The 10,092-nt window shown below is 48.5% G+C and overlaps 1 protein-coding gene across 1 annotated transcript; it reads right to left on the bottom strand.

The window, feature by feature from the left end:
* Nucleotides 1-244: 244 nt before the first annotated feature.
* On the bottom strand, nucleotides 245-6,873 carry LOC146796300 (uncharacterized). Its single transcript, XM_085631303.1, has 3 exons — nucleotides 6,862-6,873; nucleotides 6,356-6,799; nucleotides 245-1,339 (listed from the first exon to the last, which is right to left on the bottom strand). Exons 1-3 carry the CDS (start codon nucleotides 6,871-6,873, stop codon nucleotides 1,040-1,042), a joined length of 756 nt encoding a protein of 251 aa, XP_085487429.1. The 3' UTR covers nucleotides 245-1,039.
* Between the last annotated feature and the right edge of the window lie 3,219 nt (nucleotides 6,874-10,092).

Genomic DNA, 10,092 nt, shown 5'->3' on the forward strand with positions numbered 1-10,092 from the left:
GCAGATGAAAGGCTGAGGAACGAGGTTTTTTTTTTTGGGTCTCAGCAACGCAGGGAAATTCTCTTCTGCAAACTGCCTCAATATATTCTGCAGATGAAAGGCTGAGGAACAAGGTTCTTTTTTTTTTTTTGGTCTCAACAATGCAGGGAAATTCTCTTCTGCACACTGCCTCTGCTGGTCACTCAATATATTCTGCAGATGAAAGGCTGAGGAACGAGGTTCTTTTGTTTTTTTTTTTGGTCTCAGCAGCACATGGAAACTTGCTTCTGCACACTGCCTCTGCTGGTCATTCTATATATTCTGCAGATGTAAAAGTCCACTGTTAGTCAATTTTTAGAACTTGAATATTTCCAAAGTAATGTAACAACAAAAAACAGATCTTTATAAAGCATTGATAATTAATACTATGGAGTCTGTAATATTGTGAAAATCCACATGTGGGAGGGCGGGCCGGATAAACAGACGCGGAGGCTGAATATAGTGAGCCAGTGGATAGGTTTTTATTTTGACATCAGGTGATATGGCCGGTGGTTCAGATATCAGGGACTCTTGATGTGGTCTTCGGATCTCTTCTGCTTCGTCTTCTTCTCTGCGGTCTTCTCCCCCGGTGGCTTGCTCCAGTCTGGTCGGGATGGATTCCCCAGGGAGGCTCATGAGAGGGATAAAGAAAAGCGGAAGGCCGTCAGGGCTTTTGTTCTCTTTGAACTCTTCCAAGAGAGATAGATCCGACACCGCACCCGTGTGGGGGTTGTGGGGTTTGACCAGTGAAGGGCGCTCCACCCAGGGACCAAAAGGGGGCTTTGAGGAATGAGGAAAGGAAAGACCCGATCACCATCTATTGTCACCACCCAGGGGGGGGGGGAAAGGAGTTTGCAGCTTTGAACAATCAATGAGGGAGGAAAGATTGAGAGACGTTTCGATACTGCAGCACTGCACCACCACCGCTACAACACACTACACCCTGTGGTCCTATCACCACCCACCTCCCAGTTACGCCTGCCCGTCTACCACCCTCTTCCCCGTCCCGTGTCCCCGCCGTTTAGCCACTCACCGGCCCCGCCGCAACACTTCCTGGTTGCGGCCGCTCTCCCGCCTCCTCCTGTGGGGTCCACCAGTCCTCGCACCACGCCTCGTCCGGACCCTCTGCGGTTTCCTCCTCTTCGGTCCTCTGCAACCTCGCGCTTACTCCTCGGTCCTCCGGCTCCTCGGTCTGCTCTTCCACGCTCTCTGTTTCGCTTCGGTCCTCTTCTCGTTCTCGTTCCGCCTTCGCTGCTTCCTCCGTCTCCCGTCTCTCTCCGGCACAAGTGCGTCCGACTCCTCTCTCGGTCCTCCTTTTCACCTGCAGTAAAGAAGGACATCCGGGTTTAATCCCTCCCCCTTCCGGGTCACTCCTGTCGGAGCCAGGACCTGCTCGCCTCTGAGGGTCACGGGGCGGAGTCCGCCTCCGGAATGGGAATGGCCGATCGTGGGAGTTCTCGAGGACTGCTTCCCCAGGCTGAGTCCACAGGTAGGAGCGGGGAAGGGGCGTCGGCCTTGCAATGTCCGGGGATCTCTCACATCCCTTTTCCCTTGCTGTCTTTCTACTGGGGGTGTCACAGGGATAGCGGGAAAGGAAGTCCACGTTGGTTTGGTCTGCACCTTTCCTATGCAGGGTGTGGAATCTATAGGGTTGTAAAGACAAAAACCACCTCAGTATTCTTTCATTGTTTCCTTTGTTGCGGGCGAGCCATTCCAAGGGGGCATGGTCAGTAAAAAGGGTGAACTCTCGTCCCTCGAGGTAATATTTCAAAGAGTCAATAGCCCATTTGATGGCTAGGGCTTCTTTTTCTATGACGGCATAGTTCCGTTCCCGGGGGTACAGTTTCCGGCTAAGGTACAAGATGGGTTTTTCTTCCCCCTGGTCGCTCTTCTGGGATAACACGGCCCCCAGACCCTGGTCCGATGCATCGGTTTGGAGTATAAAGGGCAAGGAAAAGTCAGGACTGGCTAATACCGTGTCTGCTGTTAGGGTGGATTTCAAAGCGAGAAAGGACTGTACTACCTCGGGGCTGGGATCCCTCAGTCTGGCTTCGGTTTTCACGGACTTTCGTAGTAGGTCGGTGAGAGGAGCGGCTAGGTGGGAGAAGCGAGGTATAAACCTCCTATAGTACCCTAGTAAACCCAGAAATGCTCTCAGTGCTTTTGCGGAACGTGGGAAGGGTATCTGGGATATGGCTGCCAGTTTTTTATCTTGAGGCCTAATCATACCTTCCCCAAGTAAATAGCCAAGATAGTGTACCGTTTGGGCAGCTAAGTGACTCTTCGCCGGGTTTATTTTAAACCCATATTTCCCCAAGGTTTGGACCACTCTATATAGATGGGACAGATGCTGCTCCCAGGTTTCGCTGTAGACTATGATGTCATCAATATATGCCCCAGCATACCGTTCGTGGGGTCGCAGGATGAGATTCATAGCCCGCTGAAATGTGGCGGGAGCCCCGTGTAAACCAAAAGGTAACATGACAAATTGATATAGGCCATCAGGGGTGGAAAACGCTGTTTTTTCTCGGTCTTGTTTGCGCAGAGGGATTTGCCAGTACCCTTTGCACAAATCAAGGGTGCTGACGTACTTAGCTCTTCCTATCCTCTCCACCATTTCATCCACCCGAGGTAAGGGATAGGTATCGAACTCGGACACCTTATTGACTTCCCTAAAATCAATGCAGAAACGCACCGAACCATCAGGCTTCGGTACGAGCACAATAGGTGAGTTCCACTCGCTCACCGAGGGTTCTATGACCCCCATTTGCAACATTTGGTGGACTTCACTGCGTATGACCTGCCGGCGGGCCTCAGGGACACGATAAGGTCTTAGGCGTACCACCTTCCCGGGGACGGTTTTGAGGGCGTGTTCTACCACAGAGGTCTTTCCCGGAGTGTTGGAAAATACATCTTGTAACGGGAGTAGGGAGTTTATCAGCATAGCGGCTTTGTCGCCCGGCACCTCCTTATCTATACACTGGCAGTATAAAGGGGTTTGGGGTACGTTCAGGGAGGTTAATATAGGAAGGGGTCCCTCCCATTTCTTTAAGAGATTTACATGATACACTTGGGATGTGCCTCTCTGTTTATCCAACTCGATTTTATAGGTAACGGGGGTCACTTTTTCTAGAATCAAGTAGGGTCCCTGCCACTGACCCAACAGCTTATGGTCAGAAGACGACATCAGCAGGAGTACAGCATCCCCTACATTGAAGGACCTATCCTTTGTTCTTTTATTATATTGGGATCTTTGGGCCTCTTGTGCTTTTTCCATATTGTTTCGCACGATAGTGCGGATCTGTCCCAGATGGGTTTTCAGGTTTGAGGCATAATCAATCAGGGGTGTACTACTGTTAGGTTCGGTTTCCCAGGCCTCCCGGGCCATGTCTAACAGGGATCGGGGTTGGTGTCCATATAATAACTCAAAGGGGGAGAACCCCGTGCTTTTCTGGGTTTGGCAGCGGATGGCATACAAGGCTAGGGGTAACAGATCCTCCCACCGTTTGGTTTCAAGGTCGAGGAGTTTTTTGAGGGTAGTTTTCAGAGTGGCATTATACCGCTCCACCAATCCATCCGTTTGGGGATGGTATGCCGCTGTTCTTATTTGCTTGACTCCCAACTGAGTACATACTTGCTTCATGACCTTTGACATAAACGGGGTTCCTTGGTCCGTAAGGACCTCTTTTGGGAAACCTACCCGAGAGAACACTGTAATCATGGCCTTGGCTATGGCCGTAGCGTTTGGGTGTCGTAGAGCTATGGCCTCAGGGAACCGCGTCGCGTAATCGACGAGGACCAGCACGTACCGACATCTGCTTCGGGAAGGTAAGAGGGGACCAATGACGTCCATACCCACTCGACGAAATGGCTCGTCGAGAATGGGTAGGGGATGCAAGGGAGCTCGGGGTGGGCGGTATCGGCTATTTAGTTGGCATACCGGGCACTCCCGACAGTACATCTTTACTTTCTTGTAAATACCTGGCCAGTAGAACTGTCGGGTGATTAACTGTTCCGTTTTCTCCTCCCCGAAATGCCCCCCTAAGAGATGACTATGTGCCAAATAGAGGACCTTTTCTTGGAACGGGGAGGGGATCAGTAACTGAGGGTTGCTGTGGGGATCTGCCTTCCGATACAGAAGCCCATTTCTGACAAAGAAATAAGGACATACGTGCAATGGATCTTCCTGCGCCAGGGCTTTACTCCAGGCTTCCTGTAGGACCGGGTCTTCCTGTTGGGCCGTAAGGAATTGACGATTGTGCTCCCACGGATTTTCAATTGGAAGAGCTGGAAGGGCGCATAGGAGTTTCCCTTTTTCCTTTCTTTTTTGGTTTCGGGATCTCCGGGTTTTGGAAGGGGGCCACTCGGGATTTTCTTCTTGGGAGAAAGGGGCAGTGTTCAACCAGTCTTTGTCCGAAGGCGGGGCTTCCTGGAGTAAAGCGGGCAAATGGGGATAGTCATTGCCTAGGATGACCTGTTCTGGGAGGCGCTGAATGAGGCCCACTTTTAACGCTGACCCCGGATCCGTGGAAGTTTGAACCTGGACATGGGTTGTGGGATACGTCTTAGTGTCTCCATGGACACATTGGATGTTCACAGTTCCTTCCACCGGTCCGATTCGGGTTCCCAAATCCTGGGGGCGTATCACACTCTGTTGACATCCTGTATCCGCAAGGGCCGTCATTCGTTGTCCGTTGACAGCCACTTCACAGCGATAAGGAGGGTTAGCATTCTTCGGGGGAAGGCAATAGAAGTTCCTGGTCATGCCAATTTCCATCGGCTCCTCTTTTTGTGGGCAAAACCGAGCTATGTGACCCAGTCCTCCACATCCGTAACACTGAGGTCCAGGGGCTGAGGCTCGCACCACCGGGAGTCCAGGAGGTCTGAAGATAGGGGGTCCGGGGATGATGGTGACGGGGTCTGGTTTTCTGTTGAGTAGAGGTCTGGGAGGTCGATGGGCCCCGCTTGAGCCAGGTTTCCAGTTTGTCTCTTCCCGTCCTTTTTGCACTTCCTGTGCTCTGTTGTAGGCACTGGCAATGTCCACAGCAATTTCCAACGTAAGGTGTGCATGTTGCCTTACCCATCTTTGTATTGGGGGATGGAGTGAGGTCAGGTATTGTTCTAAGTAGACCTTGGCCATTATCTCTTCTTTCGTGGCGGTAGTGGGCTTTAACCACCGATCCGCCATGTCTCTCACCCGGAAATATAGGGCCCTAGGGGTTTCTTGGGGTCCTTCCTTTATCTGGCGTAGCTTCATCCTATAACACTCGTCGTCCACTCCTAGCCGTTCCATGATGCATTGTTTGATATCTGCATATGGGGTTGTACCCAGGATGTTAGCGGCTTGGTAGGATGCTTGTAATTCTCCAGACAGGAGAGGTCCCAGGTATTGTCCCCATTTATCTGCTGGCCAGGCGGCGGCCAGAGCCATCCGTTCAAAATTGTTAAAGAAATATTCAGGATCCTCCCCGGCTACGTACTTTTGCAGTATCACCGACGGGAGGGTACTCGGACCTCTTTGCTGTCCCAACACGTCGGCAATCTTCCCCATAGCCGTGTCATGCGTCTGTCCCTGATTGGTAAGGGCCTGTTGCAGCTTTCCCCGGTCTTCTTCTACGATGGTGAGAAATTTCTCCATGGCCTTCCCCAGGCTTTCTTGGTTATCCGCCATTCGGGCGATTACAGCCTCCATGTCTCCGGTGGATCCCACTTCTGACACCACTTGTGGGAGGGCGGGCCGGATAAACAGACGCGGAGGCTGAATATAGTGAGCCAGTGGATAGGTTTTTATTTTGACATCAGGTGATATGGCCGGTGGTTCAGATATCAGGGACTCTTGATGTGGTCTTCGGATCTCTTCTGCTTCGTCTTCTTCTCTGCGGTCTTCTCCCCCGGTGGCTTGCTCCAGTCTGGTCGGGATGGATTCCCCAGGGAGGCTCATGAGAGGGATAAAGAAAAGCGGAAGGCCGTCAGGGCTTTTGTTCTCTTTGAACTCTTCCAAGAGAGATAGATCCGACACCGCACCCGTGTGGGGGTTGTGGGGTTTGACCAGTGAAGGGCGCTCCACCCAGGGACCAAAAGGGGGCTTTGAGGAATGAGGAAAGGAAAGACCCGATCACCATCTATTGTCACCACCCAGGGGGGGGGGAAAGGAGTTTGCAGCTTTGAACAATCAATGAGGGAGGAAAGATTGAGAGACGTTTCGATACTGCAGCACTGCACCACCACCGCTACAACACACTACACCCTGTGGTCCTATCACCACCCACCTCCCAGTTACGCCTGCCCGTCTACCACCCTCTTCCCCGTCCCGTGTCCCCGCCGTTTAGCCACTCACCGGCCCCGCCGCAACACTTCCTGGTTGCGGCCGCTCTCCCGCCTCCTCCTGTGGGGTCCACCAGTCCTCGCACCACGCCTCGTCCGGACCCTCTGCGGTTTCCTCCTCTTCGGTCCTCTGCAACCTCGCGCTTACTCCTCGGTCCTCCGGCTCCTCGGTCTGCTCTTCCACGCTCTCTGTTTCGCTTCGGTCCTCTTCTCGTTCTCGTTCCGCCTTCGCTGCTTCCTCCGTCTCCCGTCTCTCTCCGGCACAAGTGCGTCCGACTCCTCTCTCGGTCCTCCTTTTCACCTGCAGTAAAGAAGGACATCCGGGTTTAATCCCTCCCCCTTCCGGGTCACTCCTGTCGGAGCCAGGACCTGCTCGCCTCTGAGGGTCACGGGGCGGAGTCCGCCTCCGGAATGGGAATGGCCGATCGTGGGAGTTCTCGAGGACTGCTTCCCCAGGCTGAGTCCACAGGTAGGAGCGGGGAAGGGGCGTCGGCCTTGCAATGTCCGGGGATCTCTCACACCACAGATCATTAAGAATTCTAAACTCAATTTTATTTTCCACCTAGCATACTCTCAATCCTAGGTCTTATTTGCTACCCCTCTCGAGACAACTCTAGCACCTATATTAGGACGTAGATAAAAAGATCTCATGGCCAGTCGAGTGACAGCATACCCTTCTCACTGAAAATCTTTTAGGTTATGGTACACCACTAGCAAATAAGTTATCTGATAAGTTGAGGTAGGAAGGTTTATGCTACGGTTAGTGGGAATAATAAAAACTATGAATAACAGATTCTAACATCTTCGTTTTTGCACATCCCTATCAGCTAACCTATAGAGAACTCAAGAATGTTAGGATCGATCACACCTTCAAACAAATGTAGGAGCCTCAAATAATGCCCTAGTTTCTTTCATCTCAGAATGTTAATCTTCAGTTGGGCATCCTGTCTGGCCTGCTACCCATTTCAATACCATGATAAATATATTCCATTGTATGCTAGGCAATTGATTGTCCCTCATGTCAGATGACATCCTCCTGTAGCTTTATCGTGTTAGGGCACCACTTGACAAAGCGACCAGGGGACGAATACGAAGGAGAATGAGACCTCAGCAATTACGCGCAATATATCTATCTAAAATAAACACTGCAAGGCAAGTAGTAGGAGGTGTAATGGCAATGTCCTTTGCACCACTGAAAGCATTGGGCTCCTTTTGAAAGTTGGCTGGAGTTACAAGAACACAAGGTATCCTAAACAGAAATACATCTCTAGTACCAGAGTAACATGCAAAGTGCAGGGAACCACGTTAAATGAGCTTCCCTACATGTGAAACTAAGTCAATCGCTCTAACTTAAGAAAACTCATTCCAGCCTCAAAGAAAGTAATTTCCCCTGAGGAAATACTGCTAGCACAAGTCTCAAAAGAAAGTTTTCTTAGCCTTGTAGACATTCAAAGTGTTTGATAAACTATCATGACACTCATAGCGTCATACACATTGCTACAGTCTTCACAAATTCAATTTATACTGAAGACCCTACTAAAAGGTACTGAAAACCGTCAGATGCGATGAACTTCTTTTAATGACAAGCAAACGGAGTAAATCAGAGTTTGACTTACCATATAAATTGAAAACGGAGTAAAGAATGCTGATGGAGTTTTTTTTTATTTCGTCTCAGGAACGCAGAGTCATTCTCTTCTGCAACACTGCCTCTGCTGGTCACTCAATATATTCTGCAGATGAAAGGCTGAGGAACGAGGTGTTTTTTTTTTTTGGTCTCAGGAACGCAGAGTCATTCTCTTCTGCAACACTGCCTGCTGGTCATTCAATATATTCTGCAGATGAAAGGCTGATGAACAAGTTTTTTTTTTTTTTTTTGGTCTCAGTAATGCACGGAAATTCTCTTCTGCACACTGCCTCTGCTGGTCACTCAATATATTCTGCAGATGAAAGGCTGAGGAACGAGGTTTTTTTTTTTGGGTCTCAGCAACGCAGGGAAATTCTCTTCTGCAAACTGCCTCAATATATTCTGCAGATGAAAGGCTGAGGAACGAGGTTCTTTTTTTTTTTTTGGTCTCAACAATGCAGGGAAATTCTCTTCTGCACACTGCCTCTGCTGGTCACTCAATATATTCTGCAGATGAAAGGCTGAGGAACGAGGTTCTTTTGTTTTTTTTTTTTGGTCTCAGCAGCACATGGAAACTTGCTTCTGCACACTGCCTCTGCTGGTCATTCTATATATTCTGCAGATGGAAAAGTCCACTGTTAGTCAATTTTTAGAACTTGAATATTTCCAAAGTAATGTAACAACAAAAAACAGATCTTTATAAAGCATTGATAATTAATACTATGGAGTCTGTAATATTGTGAAAATCCACAGATCATTAAGAATTCTAAACTCAATTTTATTTTCCACCTAGCATACTCTCAATCCTAGGTCTTATTTGCTACCCCTCTCGAGACAACTCTAGCACCTATATTAGGACGTAGATAAAAAGATCTCATGGCCAGTCGAGTGACAGCATACCCTTCTCACTGAAAATCTTTTAGGTTATGGTACACCACTAGCAAATAAGTTATCTGATAAGTTGAGGTAGGAAGGTTTATGCTACGGTTAGTGGGAATAATAAAAACTATGAATAACAGATTCTAACATCTTCGTTTTTGCACATCCCTATCAGCTAACCTATAGAGAACTCAAGAATGTTAGGATCGATCACACCTTCAAACAAATGTAGGAGCCTCAAATAATGCCCTAGTTTCTTTCATCTCAGAATGTTAATCTTCAGTTGGGCATCCTGTCTGGCCTGCTACCCATTTCAATACCATGATAAATATATTCCATTGTATGCTAGGCAATTGATTGTCCCTCATGTCAGATGACATCCTCCTGTAGCTTTATCGTGTTAGGGCACCACTTGACAAAGCGACCAGGGGACGATTACGAAGGAGAATGAGACCTCAGCAATTACGCGCAATATATCTATCTAAAATAAACACTGCAAGGCAAGTAGTAGGAGGTGTAATGGCAATGTCCTTTGCACCACTGAAAGCATTGGGCTCCTTTGGAAAGTTGGCTGGAGTTACAAGAACACAAGGTATCCTAAACAGAAATACATCTCTAGTACCAGAGTAACATGCAAAGTGCAGGGAACCACGTTAAATGAGCTTCCCTACATGTGAAACTAAGTCAATCGCTCTAACTTAAGAAAACTCATTCCAGCCTCAAAGAAAGTAATTTCCCCTGAGGAAATACTGCTAGCACAAGTCTCAAAAGAAAGTTTTCTTAGCCTTGTAGACATTCAAAGTGTTTGATAAACTATCATGACACTCATAGCGTCATACACATTGCTACAGTCTTCACAAATTCAATTTATACTGAAGACCCTACTAAAAGGTACTGAAAACCGTCAGATGCGATGAACTTCTTTTAATGACAAGCAAACGGAGTAAATCAGAGTTTGACTTACCATATAAATTGAAAACGGAGTAAAGAATGCTGATGGAGTTTTTTTTTATTTTGTCTCAGGAACGCAGAGTCATTCTCTTCTGCAACACTGCCTCTGCTGGTCACTCAATATATTCTGCAGATGAAAGGCTGAGGAACGAGGTTTTTTTTTTTTTTGGTCTCAGGAACGCAGAGTCATTCTCTTCTGCAACACTGCCTGCTGGTCATTCAATATATTCTGCAGATGAAAGGCTGATGAACAAGTTTTTTTTTTTTTTTTGGTCTCAGTAATGCACGGAAATTTT

Source organism: Triturus cristatus, chromosome 10, assembly GCF_964204655.1.
Source record: "Triturus cristatus chromosome 10, aTriCri1.1, whole genome shotgun sequence".
In the NCBI taxonomy this organism is placed as follows: domain Eukaryota; kingdom Metazoa; phylum Chordata; class Amphibia; order Caudata; family Salamandridae; genus Triturus; species Triturus cristatus.

Bases quoted from the DNA above. Each gene is read 5' to 3' on its own strand.
- LOC146796300 (XM_085631303.1), bottom strand. The intron at 1,340-6,355 runs GTGAGTGGCTAA...TCTTTACTGCAG, and splicing joins GAAGTGTTGCGGCGGGGCCG to GTGAAAAGGAGGACCGAGAG.